At 32.6% G+C, this 26,170-nt stretch overlaps 2 protein-coding genes and 1 long non-coding RNA gene across 7 annotated transcripts in view; 2 read left to right on the top strand and 1 right to left on the bottom strand.

The window, feature by feature from the left end:
* The first annotated feature begins 402 nt into the window (after nucleotides 1–402).
* Nucleotides 403–2,511, top strand: LOC146996143 (uncharacterized). Its single transcript, XR_015041962.1, has 2 exons — nucleotides 403–782; nucleotides 1,640–2,511. It is a non-coding gene; the product is annotated as an uncharacterized LOC146996143 (long non-coding RNA).
* Nucleotides 2,512–17,817: 15,306 nt separating this feature from the next.
* The window catches only part of LOC118183817 (selenoprotein F), a 35,299-nt gene continuing 26,946 nt past the window's right edge, over nucleotides 17,818–26,170 (top strand). The window contains exon 1 of one of the 4 annotated variants that reach the window (XM_085820035.1): nucleotides 17,818–17,959. The gene's annotated coding sequence lies outside the window, so the exon portion shown is untranslated. Of the gene's footprint in view, nucleotides 17,960–21,838; nucleotides 21,863–25,258; nucleotides 25,385–26,170 lie in introns of those variants that run through there. The other 3 variants (XM_085820033.1, XM_085820032.1, XM_085820034.1) reach the window with 3 other exon arrangements.
* On the bottom strand, nucleotides 19,767–25,092 carry LOC146996144 (uncharacterized). Of its 2 annotated transcripts, XR_015041963.1 has the most exons (3): nucleotides 24,953–25,092; nucleotides 21,517–23,635; nucleotides 19,767–20,659 (listed from the first exon to the last, which is right to left on the bottom strand). XR_015041963.1 is itself a non-coding variant. In XM_085820036.1 (2 exons), exons 1-2 carry the CDS (start codon nucleotides 25,048–25,050, stop codon nucleotides 23,335–23,337), a joined length of 399 nt encoding a protein of 132 aa, XP_085676162.1. In that variant the 5' UTR covers nucleotides 25,051–25,092; the 3' UTR covers nucleotides 20,666–23,334. The 2 variants fall into 2 exon arrangements, 1 of the variants encoding a protein (XP_085676162.1); XM_085820036.1 differs by lacking the exon at nucleotides 19,767–20,659 and having other exon boundaries at nucleotides 20,666–23,635.

Genomic DNA, 26,170 nt, shown 5'->3' on the forward strand with positions numbered 1-26,170 from the left:
ACTTAATTAATAATCGTTCATTACATGATATTTGATTACCATCCCATGTTATGGAATGGATTTGAACATAACTCTGGTAATTAAAAAATAATTCTACTATAAAAAGGTATAAGAATTAAATATTTTTACGTACCTTTCACACGCAGGATCACTAGAGCGTGATTCATTATTTTTTTCCATTTCCAAATGTTCAAAATTGCTGAAATCCTCGTGCTTAGCGTTCAATATGGCGCGCTACGACGACTTCTACGATGTTGTTGACAAACTCTCTGGCTCTAGCGCGCATGCGTGAATGAATTTCAGAGAACCTGAATTTACGCCTGTAAAGTTGTCAAAAAAGACACATTTTAGACTCAGTTTTTCTCCGTGGCGTTGCTGTGCAGTCGAAGCTTGACTTCTTCTCACTATAGCTTCTTTGACCACACTTTCTGGCGGTTCCCCCTTAGCACGATCATTCTTCCACACCCACTGTTTCAAGTGGACTTTACCAGGCGGCAAAGATCAAAAGGATCTGGTTGGGATTTGAGATTGTAGTGCTGAATCATCAGGCATTCGCGCTCCCAAGTGGGAGATTTAATGGCGGCTGTGTAGTTACGGTGCAACAATTTTTTGTGTTTTTTTTGTGTAAAATGGGCGGATGTACAGCTATTAATTGTTCAAATCATTCACGAAAAGGTCATACATTAGTAAAATTTCCTAAAAATGAAGAAAGAAGAAAAATATGGGTAAATAATTGCCGAAGAGACAATTGGAAACCTGGTCCAGGTGCTGAACTTTGCTTAGTAAGTATAATGTTAATTACGCCTTCATTTAGAGTTTATATCTTCTCTGATGTTTATAATGTGCAAGTAAAGTGAAATTCTTGTGTACAATAACCTGAGTATCTGCTAATTTCTGTAATAATAGCTATAATTAAATTAGTCTAGGGTTAATGTACCCGTCGCCAAACATCGCCAATGTAGATGTTTTGAATGTGGAAAAGAAATTTCTCTTCTAATATAAAGCGCGGATTTTGCTTTCCTGTGCTAATTGTGGAATTTATAGTAATGTAACATGAAAATCATTAGCATATTGAAATTTATTAAAAAATAAATAATAATTTGGAAAGTCAAGATAAAATCTGAATGTTTGCTAAAGATATATGTAACATTATACTATAGTTGCAATATCGTTGGAATGATATGTAATTTTTTTCTTTATTTTATAATCACTATTGTTAAAAAGTTAGATGAGTTGTTTATGCACGGTGCCCACTACTGTTTCTTGGTTAAAATAACTTCCAGAATTTTGACATTGACATCTGAAGTCAATAGAATAAATTGAATAGTGTGAGACAAAATATATATAATCTGACTTCAATAATTGCAAGGATTGTGCAAGTTTATTTATAATCACAGTATTATACAATTTGGCAATGGAGTAAAGATTTAGAAATGAAAGCAGAACATTCAAATTAGTATTTTCTTGTTTCTAATATATAGAAATATAGTCTATTTTCCAGTATAAAAGTTTTACTTAAAAGTATGGGAAAGCAGATTTGTTTCATGCATGATCTTTATAACAGTGGTATGAAATGAATGAATTTTAATCTGTAAACAATTTTTTGTTAATATTGAAATGCGTTTCTTTGGGTTTTTAGGCACTTGTGGATCATGTCAGACAACATGCAATAGAAAAAAGATGTCCGTGTGCATAAATTTTCCCATTGTGTTACTTCATTTTATCTAAATTTCAAGGATAATTCTTTTCATTTTTATATGGCATGTCATCAGTATAAAGGCTAGTGAAAATAAATTGGTATGTGTATCTGTTTTTGAAGTGTAATGCTTAAATAAAAAGATGGTGTCTGTTTCTTCATTTAAACAAAATTTCAAGGATAGTATTTTTCAGTGTTTGTTATTTCTCAATGTAAAGGGTAACAAGGGGGAAAAAAACTGGTATGGTATATCTGTTTTTTAAGCATGATAATTTTATTTATTTCTTTAGTGATGCATATATATAGAGAGAAGGTGTTTGGTCCAACTGAAGTTATAATAAATCTAATTTTACTAGATCTCTCCCTCCCCTCAAGTGTAGAAAATTTTCAAGTGCAGAAAGTTTATTTGCAGAATTAATTCATTTCTGATAAACTTATTATCATTAATTTTTTATATAACATGTTATTAAGTTATACATTTGACTACTGTGTAATAAAATTGTATTTAGAGCAAAAAATTAGCTATAATTTTGCATCTGGTGACTAATATCATATGCTTCTAAGAATATTACTTTAACTTTTTCCATAATTTTTGTATTTCAGGAACATGAAACTGTTATTTTGATATACTTAAATAATAAAAGTGTGTATCTGAATCAATTAATGGATACAAATATTTTACAGTTATTTTTAGAAGATATTTGCCATATCGCTTGTAATAATTCATAAAGTATGTTAAAATATAGGTAAATAATTTGGTGCAGAATTCAAATTTAGGGTTTAAAATATAGTGAATCATAAGACTAAATGATTTTTATTGTCATGATTTGCCTGGGCTTAAGAATGTACTTTTCGCCCGGTGGAAATTGTCATCAAACTGTCCTGAACAGGCTTTTTGTTGATAATAACTTCCAGGCTTATCAGTACCTCCTTTTGAGTGGAGGGTATGCAAATATAGTACCCAATTTAAATTACATTGTGATTGTAATAATATTATGGTATTAAATAAGTGATTATAATTACAATTTAGGTAATTGCATTGTAATTATATTACATTGTATCTGTGAACTCTTAATTTCATTACTTTATGCAATTATGTTGTAAGTGCATAATCTAATTGCAATAATATAATCTATTCGCAATTACAAAATAATTATAAATGCAGTTACATCTTAAATAGAGGCCATTTTAATACTTTTAAATTTTCACAAGATAACTTCCCATTAAGGTTCATTTGGAGGAAACTATGCAAATACTAAAAAAGAAGTTATGCAATTTACATATTTTGTACAGTACTTTCTTGTTATAATGCTGTTCAATATATCTTCAATACTTTTGTAAATTTAACGACATTCTTTGCAATCACTGTGGTGCTTTAAAAAGAAGTTTCTTAGTTATGCTTTCTAATAAGAATGGGTTTAAAATTAAGTATTATGTATAATAACTAGCAGTTAAAAAAACCTGACTGCATGAAAATGCTGTTGCTGTGTAAAATAAAAAATAAGCTTTCTTTTATGCTTTGAAATGAATTACATGTGGTTAAGTCGTCCTTTTACAATTTAAGAATGTGGTTAACACACATTCTTAAATTGGACAGGTTTTATCTAAATTATTAGTATAAAATATATAAACTATGAATTATTTTGTAACATAACTCAAATTACAAAATTCATTCTATATACGTTCAAAGTTATTATCTTTTATGGAATAACTGTTTTTTAATTTAGGTAAAAATTGGATTTTTAGAAGTATTACAAATACAATGCAACACAAAGGTGATCTGATTGAAGAGGAAGGACTTTTTATTACGGTTTCTAGTTCGTATTTATATTACATTTGATAAAAAGCATCCAAAACACAGAATGCTGTACTTTCTTCTTCCATATATGTTATGAAATATTTCACACATTTAAAAGAAAGTGTTTCTTCAGAATCTTGCACAATTATTTCCATATACCTCAGACTTAAATGACAACATATTCTTAAGTTATTTTTTTAGTATGAATTTACAGTATTTTTATGGAAATTTTTGTTAAAATGTCATTAAGATAAATTTATTTGCACACTCTACGCTTTAATTATTTCCCCATTTGACACTATTGAAAGTTTTTATTCATATCTTATTTATTTTAGTCTGCTAACGAAACTGAAACATCTAAAGAATAAGTTATTTTGAATATGTTTACAAAATATACGCGAAATTTTTATTTAAGTTAAAACGTCTATATACTATTCGAGAATTAATAAATTATCCGAAAAGTTTATATGCTGAATGCCGCGCGTCTATAAAATAAATCTTTAAAAAAACAGCAGACATTCAGCCAGCGTGTGCGATAAACGCGCCAAAATTGGCAGCGCGTTCACTCCCTCGCCAAGAGAGAAAAGTTGGTGATTCAGCCTGGTTTAGAGGAGCCTTAGCCCTACCCCTCATCGAATAACATGATAAAAGTTTCGAATTATGAGAAATATAACTGAATGTGCTAAATAATTAAATGAGTAAGAGTTTAAATACATAATTGTTAATAGTTAAATACATATTTTTTTCCTTAAATACCTAATTACTAATCCATACATAATTAACTATTTTTTAACAACTATTTCACAGAAGAATACATGTACACACAAGAGAAACAAAATACATACTTATACTTGTTGAACTGCGGTGCTTAACCACCAGGGTGCCTGGGCGCCATAGCCCTACCCCTCATCGAATAACATGATAAAAGTTTCGAATTATGAGAAATGTAACTGAATGTGCTAAATAATTAAATGAGCAAGAGTTTAAATTCATAATTGCTAATAGTTAAATACATATTTTTTCCTTAAGTACCTAATTACTAATCCATACATAATTAACTATTTTTAAACAACAATTTCACAGAAGAATACATGTACACACAAGAGAAACAAAATACGAAGTGCGACGCCTCAGTGCCACTAGTAAAAACAAAAAGCAATCAGGAGGAAAAAAGAACAATATACAATAAAGAATTTGAGCAACAATTTGCATAACACATATACAAAATTACACATTACTAACATTTAGGATCGCCTTTGGGCGCTTACTGAAATTGGGGTCCCTAGTATCATAACAATAGTTAACAACCACAGGATTGTCCAGAAGTTCCTGTTTATCATAAAATGCCCTAGATAGGCGGCAATAAAAATCACAAAGATCCTCTATTCTTAACTCTTTACGAATTTGGCTATTCCGAATGTACCAGGGGGCATTACATATCATACGCAATACCCCGTTTTGGGCAGCTTGTAACTGCCTTCTCAAACTTTTGCACGAGTATGCCCAGACGGGGCATGCATAACTAAGAATTGGACGCAACATGGTTTTGTAAATGAGCAACTTATTATCAATAGATAGAACACTGTTTCGAGCAATTAAGGGGAAGAGTGAAGCTTTACTAGCTCGAAACTTCCTGAGAATATGTGTAATGTGTGGATTCCATGTAAGAGATTTACTGAGGATCACCCCAAGATAAGGGACCTGCTTGACCCAGGGAATGTCCACACCATACATTTGCAGGTGAGTCGGGAAATTCTTCTTAGTAGTAAACAGTATGGCATGTGTCTTGTCGACATTCACTTTGACTTTCCATTTGGTCAGTAAAGTCTCTAGCGAGTGGATGTGGTGTTGTAGCTGTTGTATTGCTGAACTAACAAATGCACTTTGCGTAAGGATCGCTGTGTCGTCTGCATACATGGCTAGTGTTGTGTTGTGTGTAGTGGGGATGTCGTTCACGTAAATATTGAATAGGGTAGGGCCCAGAAGGGATCCCTGTGGAACACCAGCCCGTATAGGCCGGTTTGTGGATAATGAACCAGAAACATGAACGACAAAGTGTCTACCGGTTAGGTAGGATTTAATTATGTTTGTGATGTAGCCTGGGAGTCCCAGGTTGTGTAATTTGTATATGAGGGCATCCAGCCATACTCTATCGAAGGCTTTGGCGACATCTAAGAAAAGTCCACCAGTGACACGATGTTGTTGCATCCCACTGCTTATTAACTCAACAACTCTGTAGAGTTGATGCGTTGTCGAGTGCTTACGCCTGAACCCAAACTGATAGGGTATGACGATCTTCTGCTCATCCAGGAAGATGTTTAGTCTATGTAGAATAACTGCTTCCACGATTTTGCTACTTGAGCTTAGCAAACTGATTGGTCGGTAACTCTCAGGAGCAGTCGCAGGCTTGTTGGGCTTTAGCAGAGGGACAATCTTGGCAGTTTTCCAACAAGTTGGGAAGTATTGCCATCGTAGTATGATATTCACTAACTTGGTGAAGTAGAGTATTATCTTGACAGGGAAGTGCTTGATCATCTCATTTGTGACACCGTCTACTCCAGGGCTCTTCCTTTTCGCAATTCGCATGATATAGAGACAGACCTCCGATGGCATGGCTGAGATAATGTTGTCTGTGCATGGCTGTGTTGTAAAATTGGAGTGGAAGTCAGCAATAAGCTGTTCAGTGTCTGAGTCTGAAATGTTGTTAATGCAGAACTGAGATTCCAGATGCTGAGCTAAAAGTTCTGCTTTCTCAGTTCCGGTGTAATGGATCCGTTGAGGGCCGTGAAGGGGCGGAATGGCGTTATAGCATTTTTTGTACCTCTTCACTGCTTTCCATAAGGAGTTATCCTCTGCAGAAAGAGATCTGAGGTAGTTAGTCCAGCGATCTTGTGAGAGTTTATTTGTGAGAAACTTGACCGCTTCGCACAGGCGATTGAAGTTCCTTTTATCATCACGGTGTCTGGTGCGTTGATACGCTCGTCTTGCAGCATTTCTCTCTTTAATCAATAATCTGAGCTCTTGAGGCTTGTGTTTCATACCAGGTTTAACTTTAACTTGTGCTTTCGCATAAGCATTTTATATATTTTCAGTGAGGTCCTTGACCAAACTATCAATTTCACTTCCCTTGTGTATCGTTTGAGGTACGTTTTGGTCAATTTCAACAAATGAGTGGCTGTAATTATAATGTATCCTTACAGCAGATTATAAAGTCGGAAAGAAAACTAAAATTAATTAGTTTGCTTAAAATGCAATTTCTGAGAAAGGTTCATTTATTTTACAACATTTTTCTTGTAATGATATTGAAGATTTTAATGATGATCAACTTATTGATAAGGAATTTGGTGATGTTTTGCATCAATCCAACGATGTTAATGTTACAGAAAAAGATACAATGTGTCTAATTTACATTTCTGGATATGTTTGTAGATCTGTATTGAAGCATATAAATCGTAATCTCTCCAGGAAAAAATTAATTCTTGACGAAGAAATGATAGTTGAACATTGGGAAGATTTTGCGTACTTAGCTGCTATTGATCGAGGTGGTTTATTTTGACCAACAGAATTCGTGCTTTTCATTCCTCTGCATTTAAAATATTTTCAATCCTAATATCTGAAATGTATGAGAAATTATATATTTCATCAAAAAATCAACATTCTATATTAATAAGTCTCATCACAGAGAAAGTTGAAAACAGGATTATTTGGAATGATAGTATTTGTGAATGTGGCAAATCATTGCATGATTTGTTGAAAAGTTGTGTCACACGCATTTCCAATATATTGCAGAATATTTACTGTAAGGTTAAAAATAACAATTTAAAGGAAACCAATGACCAAAAAAGAAAAATGGGTAAATTAAGTAAATAATTCTGGAATTTAGGTGAATTTTTTATGTAATTTTAAAGTTAAATAATTAGTATTTGCAAACTGGGCATAACTGAGCCATAGAAACTTGCTGCTGCCTATTAGTGGCTGAGTGGTAAAATAGCTGAAAACTGATAGTTTGGTCTGGAGTTCCAATCTCGGCGAACGGGCTGGCTGATAATTACCTTATACGGGCAAATAGAATTGATAATTACCTTATATAATCAAATAGAATCAAAAGTTAATTAAGTTTGAAAATATTGACAAGTGTGATAGAAGCTGATGAACCAACAAAAAGGAAGATGTTAATTTTAAAAGTGAAATAAAAACTTGGGAAATATGGGATGATAATGCGATAGCAAGAAATCTAATGAATTGGACTGTGACAGCTCCATAAGCGTTAAAATATGTGAATGAACAGAATACAAAGAAATGATGGGAGAAAATAAAAAATGAAATGGCGGCAAGAACAGAAGATATTCATATCAAATGTAGAAAGAATTAGGTCAACTGAAAATGAGTCAAAACGAATCTGTAGATGCTTACATGAATACAGCTGTAATTCTGAAAAGTAAAAGCTTTCAAGTTGGGATGAAATAAGAGATAAAAAATTAATTTACCTCATACTAGAAGGACGTTAAAGTTGATTGTTGTTAAAATTATCAAAAGTAATAAAGAGAAAGATATAGCTTCAATTATACAAGCTTTAAGATAAACAAATTGTAGATCATGATTTAAAAGCAATTTTTACCAAAACTAAAGCAGAAGAAAAGACGAGCGAGAACAATGAAAAAAGGGTTGATCTTTACATTATGGTAACTTGGTGATTTTTTGGCGAAAATTTGGCAACCAACTCTCCTACAGCAACCCTCTGTTTTTTTTCCCCCGCCGCCATTTTGTCTTCACGAAGTAAAGACATGTTTCTTTTCTTTTTATCTACTGAACACTTCTTCCAACAATATACTAGCCGAATTACACTTATGCTAGAAATTTTATCAAACAAAACTGCTTAATCATGACAAATATTCACTGCAAAATTGGGAAAAAGTGCACAATACAATACTCCTTACGCGTTTTTCAAAATAACACATACACATAAACCATGTACACGCCGACTTATTTTTACTTAAAAAAACATCCCAGAATTGCACAAAAATGGCATTGCGCACACTCTTCGCTATATCCATGTACACTGCTTTTTTCTCATAAATTAGAAAAATTTCATGAAAATACATGACAATTTTCTCAATCTTTAAACCCGGTAAAAAGAACATATATGAAATTACCTGATCGCGAAAAAGTATTTACCCTTTCCAAATATGAACATTTCCACATATAAAATAAATAAAATATCCAAAAACTTTTACCTCTAAATCATCTATTATATTATAAACGTCACCAACGAATTCATACCGCAACCGTCCATTAATATCACATGACATATCCCATGATCTCTCATTTCCTTCACGCAAAATAATGCGTAATCGGAACTGAGTACTGCTCACATTATTACCAAAGTCCCAGGTAGTAACCTTTATCGCCTCCAAAATGTCGCCAAACTACCAGTTACCATATTGTAAAGATCAACCGAAAAAAGATTATGTAGTATGATGTATGAAATGATAGAAGAACTAAGTTCAATGGAGGCTCATGAAGTCTGGAAATTAGTTGAAAGATCTATCAATAAGAAAATTACGATGTTTACGAAAACTACAAAATAAGATTTTTGATGTAAAAACTGCATATTTAAATGGATACTTGAATAAACCAATTTATATGAACAACCACCTGGATTTAAATCAGATTCAGACTGTCAAGCATTAATAGATTGGATTAAAAAAACAAAACAAAGTAGTAGTTCAAGGCACATTAATCGAAATCCTTTGAAGTAAGCCAAATCAACTAGCTAAATCATGTTTATTTTTGTAGACCTCAAATCAGGGGCTACAATGATAAGCCTGTTTTGGCATTCATATTTCAAAAATTTGAATGGCAAACTTTTTGTTGATGTGAATTAATGACGTTTAACTTAGTAATTAATATCTTATAACATTGTAATGATATGCTGGATTTTTCATTGCTTAATACTGCATGCATCTTTTACTATTTGTCTATTATTAAATAAATTTACAGTGTATATTTAATCAGATGTTCTTTCATAAGAATTTTTTATAGCATGATATGGTGCTCATTGGGGTAGATTGCATAGTTATGATCTCACTTTGTTTTCAGGGAATTTTATAATATATTTTTGGATATGCTACAAGATTTCTCGGATAATGTTCATGCTTTAAAACATCTTTAAAATAAAACTTTTTTTGTCATATATTTCCCAAAATGTTCACTTGTATGTTTATAATTAAAAAGTACTTTAAGATATTGGATTAAATGTTGAAATGTTTTTATGAGAAAGAAAAAAAAAATGGCTTTTGCTTCAATAGAATTGCCTGTAAAATCATAAATGTAAATCAAAATTTTATTTAAATTAATATGTTTATGAATTTTGTTATGAAATATCACATATCTTTTTAATATTTAAGCAGTATAAATCAATCTAATTAATTTAAGCAATACAAATTAATGTAGTAGTATGTGGTGTATAAAGAGTTTAAATATTTTTAAAAGAAAAAAAAAAAAGAATGTCTTTGAATACTAAGCATCTGTAAACTATATCCATTTTGGTATATAGAATGATATAGATGATATATTGTAATATCAGTGAGTCGTAGAAACTTATTCAAGTTTATGAAGTTTATTTTTGTGGATCTCGCATCAGAGTCTGCAATAATAATGTTCCATTATTAATATTTAAAAAATTCAAATGACACCTTATTGCAGATGTGAAATGATAATTTCAACTGGCTAATCAGTATCTTATACTATCGTAATGACTCGCAGGATTTTTCATTGCTTAATATTGTGTATTTTTAATGAGATGTATTAAGAGTGTATTTTTAATAAGATTTTCTTTCATAAGAATTTTTTGGAGCATGATATGATGGTCATTGGGATTGATTGCATAGTTATGATCTTGCTTTTTTTAAGAGAACTTAAAATATATTTTTGAATATTCTGTGTAATGTTTTTGCTATAAAACATCTTTAGAATGAATCTTTTTTCAATATGTAGACTAAACTTCAGATATACTTTTAATATATTAATGCATTAATAAGATTTATGTATTTCACTTAATGTCCACATGTGTGTTTATTATTAAAAAGCATCTTAGGATCTCTGATTGAATCTTGAAAAATCTTTATGGGAATAAAGAAAAGAAAGAGTTCATTTTGCTTCAATATCATTGCACCAAAAACAATTATAAAGCAATATTATATTAGAATTAATGAATTGATATTAATTTTATTATGAAATACTATATGTGTTTGTTTAGTATTCAAGCAGTATAAATCAGTCTTCATAATTTAAGCAATATAAAATCATCTGAGAGCTTTAACATATTTTTTCTTTTTATTACAAAATGAAAACATCTCATGTTTAGTTCATTACATATGTTATATTTTTATTGATATTATCATACCGTATAATTTTTATAAATAATTTTTGTGTCCATTTTATTTCCGTATAAAAGTTCAGATATGTTTCAGTTTAATTTAAATCAGCTCTGCTAAATTTACAATATCACTCAAATCTTATTTTTATTTTCTGTTTAATAAATCGGTATTTAGTATTTAAATATCATTACGATATAACATAGTACGTTATTATTCCTAAAATTCGAAATATTAGTTGTAAAAATTAATTTGACTTGACTTTTGTGTTGGAAATAAAACACTGCGCACTACATAAATGAAACAGTCGGCTGCGTCTACCGTGGGAACGATCGCCTTCGATTGTGACGTCACAAATCGGTGGAGCAGGCCTGTAGATATCTAGTTGGCCTTGGGTAAACCCGCGTGAACTTTTCTTGTGGTAGAATAATTATCTTGAATCTAAACCTGAAAAGTTCTGTTCTTTAAAAAATCAGCGATTAGATGGATGATGGCAGGTGGGAAATTATAGTTCATCAGCTTGATGATAAGACCGTGATGCCAAACGTTATCGAAGGCTTTCTCTACATCCATAAAAATAGCAGCAACTACTTCCTTTTTATTAAAATTTTCACCTATGAATTCTACGATTCGGGCGATCTGCTGAGTCGTTGAGAATCCCTGGCGAAATCCAAATTGATGGTCTTTGATGATGTTATTTTCATTAATAAAAGTGGTGAGTCGAGACTCGATAAGCCTTTCGAAAAGTTTGGCAATCGCAGGCAGAAGACTGATCGGTCGGACTGATGCACAGCATGAAAACAAGTTACTTGTGAGATTTCCAGCTTTGCCAGGCTTTTTAATGACAGTTAGAATGGCGTGTTTCCAATTTTTTGGGAATGTATTAAGTCTTAAAAAATGCGTTAAAAATATTTGTAATAAGAACGATGCCTTTCCTTGGGGCCTTAGCCAAGAAACGTAAGTTTCGTAACAGAAGAGGAATGTTCATGTCTTTTACCATGGAAGTTAGAGGGATAATATTATGTTAACTACACTTTGGATTTTGTTTACTAATGACTATATTTTATTCTTCAATTTATAAAATATAATTTACAGCTTTCATGTTTAAAAGATTGTAGTACTTTTATAAATGATTAATTTTGAAGTTCTTTTTCATTTCCTCTTAGAAAAATAATCATATTAATATCATTAAAGGTAATAATTAAAGGTGAATATAAAAATTGAAAACTGACATATTTAACAGATTTATTTTACGGCGAATGCGAATGACTTTGCTACGAACTTCTTTTCCTACGAATTTATAATGGTATTAGTACTAATTATGATAGTAGTATTATTAGTTTGAAATTCTGTTTTATACGCAAAGATTAATATTCTTAAATTATTTATTTACACTTACATCTACGTTCCCAGAGCCTTCGGGCTAACGCTCCTTTGGGCTAAATATATTTAAAAACAGTAAATCTTAAAATTTCCGATGGGCAATCTCTCGTGAATCCTTGGTGGGGGCTTAGGCTTGCAATTACTGAGAGTACAGTACAGCTATAAGGCCGATGACGTTTAATAAAAAATAAGCGTGTAATGCACAGCATGAAAACAAAGTTTTTCCTAGTTTATGTATGCACCATTAAAGACAGTCTGTGTTCTTACAAAACACCAGGTGATAATAACGAGAGGATAGCCGTCGAGCTGCCGATAAAAATACGCTGAGAGAAGAGCTCCTAGCCAAGGCCATGTTGCGTCCAATTCTTAGTTATGCATACCTCGTCTGGGCATACTCGTGCAAAAGTTTGAGAAGGCAGTTACAAGCTGCCCAAAACGGGGTATTGCGTATGATATGTAATGCCCCCTGGTACATTCGGAATAGCCGAATTCGTAAAGAGTTAAGAATAGAGGATCTTTGTGATTTTTATTGCCGCCTATCTAGGGCATTTTATGATAAACAGGAAATTCTGGACAATCCTGTGTAACTATTGTTATGATACTAGGGACTCCAATTTCAGTAAACGCCCAAGGGCGATCCTATCTGTTAGTAGTATGTAATTTTGTATATGTGTTATGCAAATTGTTGCTCAGATTCTTTATTGTATATTGTTCTTTTTTCCTCCTGATTGCAGTTTGTTTTTACTAGTGGCACTAAGGCGTCGCACTTTGTATTTTGTTTCTATTACCCGCCGCTTCCTCCGCCCGAGATTGTGAACGTTAGTAAAGAAAATCTCTCTGGTTTACCCGAGGAGATATGCGCGTTTGCAGACAAGGTGTTAGGAAAAGGTTGGAGTCAGCTATTAAACAAGGATTGTTACGATGCGGAGGATTATCAACTCGCGCTTCAGCAAGTTCTGCTTCTGAATGTTGCAGTTCATGTAAATGAGCAGTTAACGGAAGATGATCTCAATACATTATCCAGTGAGGAGGATAAGCAAAAACGTCTGCATATACACCAAAAAAGGAGTGGAATAGCCAAAAGACTGGCTTTGTTATTTCAGGGTAAGTGCGACGTTTTTAGTGCCCAAAATCCTAGTATTGTAAATTTATCTTGTGATAAGTTGAATGTGAATGTTGTTAAGCATGTCCCTAAGATGCAGGTTATATCTACTGTTAATTCTGTTAACTGTAATGATACTATATCAAGTGTAAAAAATGTTAGTGATAAATCTGGTGCAATTGCACAAATTCCTAGCGGAGAAAAAACAAAAATTTTGCTTAAACGGCCTTCGAAAAAAGGAAAAAGAGGCGTGAGCGAAATTCAGGATTCAGAAGGCTTTACACAGCCGCGTAATACGGCTCGGCCTGCTAAATTAGTCAAAGCTAATGCAGAAATTAATGTTAGCAATAAATTTGATAAGCTAGGTGAAAATGCTAATGCAGATAATACTGCCACTAATAATGATATGGAAGTTAGTGAAGAGAATGAGGTTATTGAAATGCAACAACCGAAGGTGAAACCGATAATGGTGAAGCCTCCAATTAAATTTTCGGATTTCTCTAAAAAACTGAGGGCTGAAACTAATTTAGACTTTGCAGCTAAAGTTACTGGTGAGTTTTTAAAAGTTTTTCCGAAAACGGAAAATGATCACCGTCAGATAACAAAATATTTGGATGAAAAAAGTGTAGATCATTATTTAATTACCAGAAAGATGGATAGGCCCATCAAAATAGTTATAAGAGGTTTACCTATCGATTGCCCCTCAGATGACATTTTTGAAGAGCTGGTTAATTTAAAGTATAAACCTCGAAAAGTTACCCAAATGCACAGAACCAAATCTAAGGCTCCTATGCCTTTGTTTCAGGTTCATTTAGAGAATGTACCAGGGGTGCAATCTATTTATGATGTTAAAAAACTGCTATGTTTCTTTGTTGAAATACATCCTTATAAAGTGCGTGGAAATGTTGTGCAGTGTCACAACTGCCAACACTTCCATCACAGTAGTGAAAATTGCAAACTACAACCAAGATGTGTGAAATGTGCAGGTGCACATCGTACTGATAAATGTAATGTTAAAAAATTAGACTCTCCTATTTGTTGTAATTGTCTGCAAGAAGGACACACCGCCAATTATCGCGGATGTCCGAAATTCCCCCGACGCATAGTCGGAAATAAAACTGTGAATAAGAGTGCAAACTCAGAAAATGTAAATAATGGTGTTAAAATGCCTAGTACTTCTAATGCAAATTTGAGTTATTCTGCTGTTGCCTCCGGGCGCAGTTATGCTAGTGTAGCCAAGGGTGACGTTCAAAGATCTGTAAATACTGTTAATAATTTTAATGTTGATATGCATAAACAGACTGTCAGCAGTGGTAATGCTGCTAGTGCTACTGTTGGTTCGGGTATGTTTATGGACTTTCTCAAAATAATCAAAGAGGTGTGTGATGTTTTTAAAGGCACCACAGTTATGAATGTTTTTCAAAAAATCTCGGCAGCCATGCCTGAACTGCGGGCTGCGGAGCATTCAATCGATAAGTTGTTTATATTATTTAATGTTTTTGACAGTGTGTTTTCCAATGTTGAATAATTATGTATAGTGTAAACAATAGGTACGTAAGTATTATTACTTGGAACGCAAATGGTTTGTTCCGTAAGATTAATGAATTGCGGGATTTTGCAAGTGAGCACAGTCCCGACTTATTTTTCCTACAAGAACACAAGCTTGACCCTAAAATACCACTGTGTGTGGCAAATTACTATACCTACAAGTCGCACAGAAGTACTACCGCTCCTCGCCCACGTGGAGGTGGCACTGCACTTCTTGTCAAACGCTGCATTCCCCATTATCACGTGAACATTCCACAGCTCTCAGCCGTAGAGGCCACAGCTATCTGCATCACAACAGACACTAACACTCCATACATTTTTGTCTCCACCTACATTCCTCCCATGAGACCTGTGGCTGTCGTTCAGACAGACCTTGAAATTCTACTCACACTTGGTACACATGTTATTATTGGTGGAGACTTGAACGCAAGACACCGCGCATGGAACTGCTACACTTCTAACAGGCAGACTTCTTACAGGCAGACTGATTTATTCCTTGGCCGCGTCGGCACGGTTTAAATTGGCAGTTCCAAGTACCCCAACACGGTATGCTGCTGGGTCCACCGCAATTATTGATTTTTTCTTGTTGCGGAACACCAGTTCTCCACTGGATATTTCCGTACTGGACGAACTTTCAAGTGATCACAATCCTGTTAGGATTATTCTGGACCTCAGCAGATATACTACATCAGACACCAGGGCCTTTCGTACAGACTGGCAGGTCTTTGCCAAAGCCCTCTCCAACACCCAGTATACTTTACCCACGATACACAAGGGGAGTGAAATTGATAGTTTGGTCAAGGACCTCACTGAAAATATATAAAATGCTTATGCGAAAGCACAAGTTAAAGTTAAACCTGGTATGAAACACAAGCCTCAAGAGCTCAGATTATTGATTAAAGAGAGAAATGCTGCAAGACGAGCGTATCAACGCACCAGACACCGTGATGATAAAAGGAACTTCAATCGCCTGTGCGAAGCGGTCAAGTTTCTCACAAATAAACTCTCACAAGATCGCTGGACTAACTACCTCAGATCTCTTTCTGCAGAGGATAACTCCTTATGGAAAGCAGTGAAGAGGTACAAAAAATGCTATAACGCCATTCCGCCCCTTCACGGCCCTCAACGGATCCATTACACCGGAACTGAGAAAGCAGAACTTTTAGCTCAGCATCTGGAATCTCAGTTCTGCATTAACAACATTTCAGACTCAGACACTGAACAGCTTATTGCTGACTTCCACTCCAATTTTACAACACAGCCATGCACAGACAACATTATCTCAGCCATGCCATCGGAGGTCTGTCTCTATATCATGCGAATTGCGAAAAGGAAGAGCCCTGGAGTAGACGGTGTCACAAATGAGATGATCAAGCACTTCCCTGTCAAGATAATACTCTACTTCACCAAGTTAGTGAATATCATACTACGATGGCAATACTTCCCAACTTGTTGGAAAACTGCCAAGATTGTCCCTCTGCTAAAGCCCAACAAGCCTGCGACTGCTCCTGAGAGTTACCGACCAATCAGTTTGCTAAGCTCAAGTAGCAAAATCGTGGAAGCAGTTATTCTACATAGACTAAACATCTTCCTGGATGAGCAGAAGATCGTCATACCCTATCAGTTTGGGTTCAGGCGTAAGCACTCGACAACGCATCAACTCTACAGAGTTGTTGAGTTAATAAGCAGTGGGATGCAACAACATCGTGTCACTGGTGGACTTTTCTTAGATGTCGCCAAAGCCTTCGATAGAGTATGGCTGGATGCCCTCATATACAAATTACACAACCTGGGACTCCCAGGCTACATCACAAACATAATTAAATCCTACCTAACCGGTAGACACTTTGTCGTTCATGTTTCTGGTTCATTATCCACAAACCGGCCTATACGGGCTGGTGTTCCACAGGGATCCCTTCTGGGCCCTACCCTATTCAATATTTACGTGAACGACATCCCCACTACACACAACACAACACTAGCCATGTATGCAGACGACACAGCGATCCTTACGCAAAGTGCATTTGTTAGTTCAGCAATACAACAGCTACAACACCACATCCACTCGCTAGAGACTTTACTGACCAAATGGAAAGTCAAAGTGAATGTCGACAAGACACATGCCATACTGTTTACTACTAAGAAGAATTTCCCGACTCACCTGCAAATGTATGGTGTGGACATTCCCTGGGTCAAGCAGGTCCCTTATCTTGGGGTGATCCTCAGTAAATCTCTTACATGGAATCCACACATTACACATATTCTCAGGAAGTTTCGAGCTAGTAAAGCTTCACTCTTCCCCTTAATTGCTCGAAACAGTGTTCTATCTATTGATAATAAGTTGCTCATTTACAAAACCATGTTGCGTCCAATTCTTAGTTATGCATGCCCCGTCTGGGCATACTCGTGCAAAAGTTTGAGAAGGCAGTTACAAGCTGCCCAAAACGGGGTATTGCGTATGATATGTAATGCCCCCTGGTACATTCGGAATAGCCAAATTCGTAAAGAGTTAAGAATAGAGGATCTTTGTGATTTTTATTGCCGCCTATCTAGGGCATTTTATGATAAACAGGAACTTCTGGACAATCCTGTGGTTGTTAACTATTGTTATGATACTAGGGACCCCAATTTCAGTAAGCGCCCAAAGGCGATCCTAAATGTTAGTAATGTGTAATTTTGTATATGTGTTATGCAAATTGTTGCTCAAATTCTTTATTGTATATTGTTCTTTTTTCCTCCTGATTGCTTTTTGTTTTTACTAGTGGCACTGAGGCGTCGCACTTCGTATTTTGTTTCTCTTGTGTGTACATGTATTCTTCTGTGAAATTGTTGTTTAAAAATAGTTAATTATGTATGGATTAGTAATTAGGTACTTAAGGAAAAAATATGTATTTAACTATTAGCAATTATGAATTTAAACTCTTGCTCATTTAATTATTTAGCACATTCAGTTACATTTCTCATAATTCGAAACTTTTATCATGTTATTCGATGAGGGGTAGGGCTATGGCGCCCAGGCACCCTGGTGGTTAAGCACCGCAGTTCAACAAGTATAAGTATGTATTTTGTTTCTCTTGTGTGTACATGTATTCTTCTGTGAAATAGTTGTTAAAAAATAGTTAATTATGTATGGATTAGTAATTAGGTATTTAAGGAAAAAAATATGTATTTAACTATTAACAATTATGTATTTAAACTCTTACTCATTTAATTATTTAGCACATTCAGTTATATTTCTCATAATTCGAAACTTTTATCATGTTATTCGATGAGGGGTAGGGCTAAGGCTCCTCTAAACCAGGCTGAATCACCAACTTTTCTCTCTTGGCGAGGGAGTGAACGCGCTGCCAATTTTGGCGCGTTTATCGCACACGCTGGCTGAATGTCTGCTGTTTTTTTAAAGATTTATTTTATAGACGCGCGGCATTCAGCATATAAACTTTTCGGATAATTTATTAATTCTCGAATAGTATATAGACGTTTTAACTTAAATAAAAATTTCGCGTATATTTTGTAAACATATTCAAAATAACTTATTCTTTAGATGTTTCAGTTTCGTTAGCAGACTAAAATAAATAAGATATGAATAAAAACTTTCAATAGTGTCAAATGGGGAAATAATTAAAGCGTAGAGTGTGCAAATAAATTTATCTTAATGACATTTTAACAAAAATTTCCATAAAAATACTGTAAATTCATACTAAAAAAATAACTTAAGAATATGTTGTCATTTAAGTCTGAGGTATATGGAAATAATTGTGCAAGATTCTGAAGAAACACTTTCTTTTAAATGTGTGAAATATTTCATAACATATATGGAAGAAGAAAGTACAGCATTCTGTGTTTTGGATGCTTTTTATCAAATGTAATATAAATACGAACTAGAAACCGTAATAAAAAGTCCTTCCTCTTCAATCAGATCACCTTTGTGTTGCATTGTATTTGTAATACTTCTAAAAATCCAATTTTTACCTAAATTAAAAAACAGTTATTCCATAAAAGATAATAACTTTGAACGTATATAGAATGAATTTTGTAATTTGAGTTATGTTACAAAATAATTCATAGTTTATATATTTTATACTAATAATTTAGATAAAACCTGTCCAATTTAAGAATGTGTGTTAACCACATTCTTAAATTGTAAAAGGACGACTTAACCACATGTAATTCATTTCAAAGCATAAAAGAAAGCTTATTTTTTATTTTACACAGCAACAGCATTTTCATGCAGTCAGGTTTTTTTAACTGCTAGTTATTATACATAATACTTAATTTTAAACCCATTCTTATTAGAAAGCATAACTAAGAAACTTCTTTTTAAAGCACCACAGTGATTGCAAAGAATGTCGTTAAATTTACAAAAGTATTGAAGATATATTGAACAGCATTATAACAAGAAAGTACTGTACAAAATATGTAAATTGCATAACTTCTTTTTTAGTATTTGCATAGTTTCCTCCAAATGAACCTTAATGGGAAGTTATCTTGTGAAAATTTAAAAGTATTAAAATGGCCTCTATTTAAGATGTAACTGCATTTATAATTATTTTGTAATTGCGAATAGATTATATTATTGCAATTAGATTATGCACTTACAACATAATTGCATAAAGTAATGAAATTAAGAGTTCACAGATACAATGTAATATAATTACAATGCAATTACCTAAATTGTAATTATAATCACTTATTTAATACCATAATATTATTACAATCACAATGTAATTTAAATTGGGTACTATATTTGCATACCCTCCACTCAAAAGGAGGTACTGATAAGCCTGGAAGTTATTATCAACAAAAAGCCTGTTCAGGACAGTTTGATGACAATTTCCACCGGGCGAAAAGTACATTCTTAAGCCCAGGCAAATCATGACAATAAAAATCATTTAGTCTTATGATTCACTATATTTTAAACCCTAAATTTGAATTCTGCACCAAATTATTTACCTATATTTTAACATACTTTATGAATTATTACAAGCGATATGGCAAATATCTTCTAAAAATAACTGTAAAATATTTGTATCCATTAATTGATTCAGATACACACTTTTATTATTTAAGTATATCAAAATAACAGTTTCATGTTCCTGAAATACAAAAATTATGGAAAAAGTTAAAGTAATATTCTTAGAAGCATATGATATTAGTCACCAGATGCAAAATTATAGCTAATTTTTTGCTCTAAATACAATTTTATTACACAGTAGTCAAATGTATAACTTAATAACATGTTATATAAAAAATTAATGATAATAAGTTTATCAGAAATGAATTAATTCTGCAAATAAACTTTCTGCACTTGAAAATTTTCTACACTTGAGGGGAGGGAGAGATCTAGTAAAATTAGATTTATTATAACTTCAGTTGGACCAAACACCTTCTCTCTATATATATGCATCACTAAAGAAATAAATAAAATTATCATGCTTAAAAAACAGATATACCATACCAGTTTTTTTCCCCCTTGTTACCCTTTACATTGAGAAATAACAAACACTGAAAAATACTATCCTTGAAATTTTGTTTAAATGAAGAAACAGACACCATCTTTTTATTTAAGCATTACACTTCAAAAACAGATACACATACCAATTTATTTTCACTAGCCTTTATACTGATGACATGCCATATAAAAATGAAAAGAATTATCCTTGAAATTTAGATAAAATGAAGTAACACAATGGGAAAATTTATGCACACGGATATCTTTTTTCTATTGCATGTTGTCTGACATGATCCACAAGTGCCTAAAAACCCAAAGAAACGCATTTCAATATTAACAAAAAATTGTTTACAGATTAAAATTCATTCATTTCATACCACTGTTATAAAGATCATGCATGAAACAAATCTGCTTTCCCATACTTTTAAGTAAAACTTTTATACTGGAAAATAGACTATATTTCTATATATTAGAAACAAGAAAATACTAATTTGAATGTTCTGCTTTCATTTCTAAATCTTTACTCCATTGCCAAATTGTATAATACTGTGATTATAAATAAACTTGCACAATCCTTGCAATTATTGAAGTCAGATTATATATATTTTGTCTCACACTATTCAATTTATTCTATTGACTTCAGATGTCAATGTCAAAATTCTGGAAGTTATTTTAACCAAGAAACAGTAGTGGGCACCGTGCATAAACAACTCATCTAACTTTTTAACAATAGTGATTATAAAATAAAGAAAAAAATTACATATCATTCCAACGATATTGCAACTATAGTATAATGTTACATATATCTTTAGCAAACATTCAGATTTTATCTTGACTTTCCAAATTATTATTTATTTTTTAATAAATTTCAATATGCTAATGATTTTCATGTTACATTACTATAAATTCCACAATTAGCACAGGAAAGCAAAATCCGCGCTTTATATTAGAAGAGAAATTTCTTTTCCACATTCAAAACATCTACATTGGCGATGTTTGGCGACGGGTACATTAACCCTAGACTAATTTAATTATAGCTATTATTACAGAAATTAGCAGATACTCAGGTTATTGTACACAAGAATTTCACTTTACTTGCACATTATAAACATCAGAGAAGATATAAACTCTAAATGAAGGCGTAATTAACATTATACTTACTAAGCAAAGTTCAGCATCTGGACCAGGTTTCCAATTGTCTCTTCGGCAATTATTTACCCATATTTTTCTTCTTTCTTCATTTTTAGGAAATTTTACCAATGTATGACCTTTTCGTGAATGATTTGAACAATTAATAGCTGTACATCCGCCCATTTTACACAAAAAAAAACACAAAAAATTGTTGCACCGTAACTACACAGCCGCCATTAAATCTCCCACTTGGGAGCGCGAATGCCTGATGATTCAGCCTGGTGTATAGGAGCCTTACTGCGATCCCTTCGTGTTGACCAAAACACTGGGGGATTTAAGATCAATGGGTTTGGCGACGATCGAATGTAAATATTTTGTAAGTGCGTCGTAATTATACATTTATATATTTTCTATTTCTACAATATTTCAGAGTCCTAAGTGTACGGAAAGAATACATTTTTAAACAAATTTTATTTTGTTATTAACATTAAAATTACGCATTATTTCTTCTCTACTTATAGAACTTCTGCCTAAAATACTTTCTCAAATATGACATGATTTTTTTTAGCTTCTGATGCATCTTTTAAATGAAAAAAATTTAAGTCAATTTGTAATTAATGCTCTATTTGGTCCATTTCAAATTAGCTCTCCTTTTATTTTAATAGTGAAATACTACGTTAAAAAGGGAATAAAAAAGGATTTTTTAAAATATTATTTAAAACTTGTACTTGCGTTATTACAAAATGTAGGGCAATAATTATTTTAATTATACTTATCAGACTTTTTTATCCTTAATTTCAACAATACATATCCTAAAACTCTTCTTTATTACTTCCTTAAGTACGCATCTCATAGAATTTGCTTTGCAGTACCTTTTAACAGATTGCTTTCCAGTACAAACAATTCATGCTTAAATAGTTTTATAATGTATTTGTCAGCAGAATTACAATTTATGTTTACAATTTAATGTTAAGATTATTATATATTTAGATAATATTTATAATTATTATAAATTTAGATACATTTAATAATTAGATTTCTTCAAAGTAATTTTCACGGGAGTTTTTTTTATTTCAAATACATTTATAAATAATTTAACAAATATTTACGTATCTTGTTAAAGGCAGATACATACTTTTTGCAAATACAAGCATAAATACCCATACATATTTCACACTTTCGGCATGTGCAAATCTTCAATTTCTGTGCATTTACAATCTTTTTTGAGTAAAGTAATCTATAATAATTTAGCATATAGCCAACATTTTTACATAAGGGGAAATATGTATGAATATAATTTGAATGAAAATTACATGCATTATTTTTAATACACACTCAAAGGTCAGTTTTGCGTTGAAATTCCTTCACGATGGCATCTCTCCATTTAGGCAGATAACCCTTGCCTGACTTACTCTATTTAACAAAAACTTAACCTTATATGCCTAATTAGAAATATTTTAACATACAAAATTTTATATTTACAGTCAGCCATCAAGTTTCACACTTTGAAACACGTTTTAGAATACATTTATTATCAAACTCAAATCTTCTAGAAAATATATTTTGGCAGAGCATTCAATACCTTTGCTGTTACTGGTTCTCAATTTCTCAGAGAAATCTTTAATCCAGGAGAGAGTTAATTGAGAATCGAAAATTTTGCCACTTTTTAGTTACGATACTGAGAGCAAATATTGTAATTATGCTCTTGTTAGCCATTCTTTGTCTATGAAATGAGACCTACGTACATTAAAAAGCAAGCATGAACTTCGAATTTCCGAGAAAAGTTCTATTAATGGGTGAAACACTTATTTGTAGACAGGCTATTCATATATCAGCACATGGTAACCTTTACCCGAGTCGGTTACTTGGTCCTTGAACAGGAAATGGGGATATTAAATGATTATCCATAGCACTTGAGAAAGGAGTGTCACTTAAATTAGGCACATGCTGATTTGAAACTGCATTCTTTGTTACGTGCGATTTCGGACAACATGGCACAGCATTGTGAACCAGACGATGTTTCGTAGTAACATTTGTAAAACACCAGTCTTGAAAATGAAACATGCAGAGATATGCTTTTTTATACAACTCAGAAGCGGGAATGCCAATGAGCTTATCATTTTGGGAAGCCTTAACCCATGCTTGGCATCTGAAAAGAAAAGTATAATACTTGGATTATATTCAAACATACAATAATTAAAAATTATTCATAAACATTACTAACTTTTCAAAATTATAGAGTTGTAGCTTATTTCAAACCTTTTGATTGCTAAGGCCTTTTGAAATATCTATAATTTAAGGTTCTTATGTTAATTAACCATTTATTTTTATTATTTGAATTTTTACTGTCAAGTCCACTTTTTTCGTTCCTCACCAGAATGCAAATAAGTTACAGTATTTAAGTAGATATGTTTGAGGCTAAAAGTGTGTGTGTGAGGGAGGATGTGCTTTTAGAGCAGACTCTGTTGTGTGCTTGTTACTTTGATAGTATTGCATTCTAAAACCCGGGCTTGCCATTCTGGTTGTCGTTGGTCTAAGTTAGTGTAGATTTTAATACTGTTTAGTTCTTCAAAACAAGTGTTGGCGTATTTTGAGCAAGAAGAAAGTGCTTTTATGTTCTGAATTTTTAAAATAAAAATATTGTTTAAACTTTTACAGCCATCTGACCTTATAGTCATATCAGACAAAATGAATAGTTGCTTCAAGTCTACTGTAAGCTAGTTTTGCATGAGACCTAAAAGTTTACATTACAACGTTCCACACATACACATACGAAATCAATAAATTTGTTAGCGTCTTAAAATTACAGTACAAATGCATTTCTTTTCTCTCTAGCAAGTACTTTAATTTTTAATACAGTGAAACCTCTTAAGTTGGACACCTTGATGAGTGGGACACTTGTACTGGGAACAGCGCCTGTACATAGATTTAACACTAAGTTTCATAATTTTATGTTGAACACCAATTATAAATTTTCGTCATCATTCAGTATGGCACTGATTCCTCTATGCTTTTAAGAGACTTTTTTACTGTTAAGATCTAAATTTCTTTCTATATATCCACAAACTTTACTTGCAACTATACCACAGGGTTTCAGGGTTGTTAAAAACAATCTATGAATTAAATGAGACCTTTTTTTAACCCAATACATACAATTTTTTATTAAAATGTTTTATTATTTTTTATAAAAAATTTCACTACATAAATTTTAAATAAAGTAAACATTACTAAAATGCCCTAAATGTTGCTGATAAAATGCTAACTGTAAATCACATAATTGTTTTTCCAGTGTAAACCGATAGATTTTTAAGGACACACAATATTTTATGAACTATACCATGCACGACAAAATTATTCTCACGTTTAAATATAAACACATTACAACATTAAATATAAACACACAACAATATATCACATTTCGAATCCCCTTACAAATAGTAAAAGTGAAAAATAATTGAGTACTAACCTTTGTTCGTCTCGAGGAAATGTGTAGAAATGTATTCCATCGGATTTTGACGAAATCTTACTCTTGCAATCCTTAAATCGGCAGTATCGATACGCCATTATAAGAAATTTTTAAAAATGGTTCTGAAAAGAGCCTTTTATAATTAAAAATAACAAATTAATAAGTTATAACTAACACAAGAAATTCACGTTAGCAGCTAACAAGATTTGGGTAAAATCAAACAAATCTGTAGAATATCTGGAATAGAAAACAACCAATGACTGAAAAGAAAAAGAGCATGCGCAATTTTACTGATTGTGTTTCCACATCGCTACCGCTACGAGCGTTGCGGTCGCTTCGAAGCGCGAGTTCTCCCATTAAAGTGTCGACGCTTTACATACATTCAGCTTTGGTGAGCAGTATTTAAACTTCTGTGAAATGTACCTGTTTTAGGTATTTGTCCATATCCGTAGTAATATTATATTATATAGTATCCGTTTTTCCTGTTACTGTTCCATTTGTTTTGCTTTTGACGATTTAATTGATGTTGTAATAGTAAAATGGGTATTATGTCATAAATATTCTTAACCTTCATATTTTTCTAAACCATGTTGTCAGCAAATTGAAAGAAGAGAAGCTCATATATAGAGAAAGAATAATATAGTATTAGAAGAATTTTTACTTTTAGAAATGTAGTTTTCAGTGGATCAGAATCAAAATAACCAAAATTTAAGTGTGTGTAAAAATTTTATTTAAGTGTAAAAGTAAATTTAATTTAAGTGTAAAAGGAGTCTGTTTTAAATACTTAAGTATAATTTAGAGGCGGAAATGTTTTTATACTTTAGAGGGAGGCATTGTGCAGCAAAATTTAGAATCCGCAGATATTGTGTTGAGCTGCAAAATACCTAGCATGCTAGTCTTGAGAACAGTCCTTTCGAAATAATTTTACAAAGATATTTCGCTTGTAGATATTTTTTATTACTCATATCTTTTTTCTGACTTCAATTAAAAAAAAAATTGTAAGTTTTCTTTATTGAAGTCTGTGGGTCACAACATTAAATTAAGGGAAGCTCACAAAAGCTGTCTACTTGAGGATATTTAATGCTTTCTGGAAGACCAAGGTAAGCTGATCCACATTTATACTGCACATGAGGAAAGTTTCATGTAGCACCACTTATTCATTCATCAGAAGTTGAGCTTAGAATGAACCGTCAGTGTTCTACAACCTCTGAACTCAGA

The sequence above is a fragment of the Stegodyphus dumicola genome, chromosome 7 (genome assembly GCF_044657685.1).
Source record: "Stegodyphus dumicola isolate Sdum_Otavi_A_Nest chromosome 7, ASM4465768v1".
In the NCBI taxonomy this organism is placed as follows: Eukaryota; Metazoa; Arthropoda; class Arachnida; order Araneae; family Eresidae; genus Stegodyphus; species Stegodyphus dumicola.

Excerpts from the sequence above, each read along its gene's own strand:
- LOC146996144 (XM_085820036.1), bottom strand. The coding sequence starts at position 25,050 with ATGGCGTATCGATACTGCCGATTTAAGGATTGCAAGAGTAAGATTTCG. Across the intron at positions 23,636-24,952 it reads TTTCCTCGAGACGAACAAAG|ATGCCAAGCATGGGTTAAGG; the intron begins GTTAGTACTCAA and ends TTTTCTTTTCAG.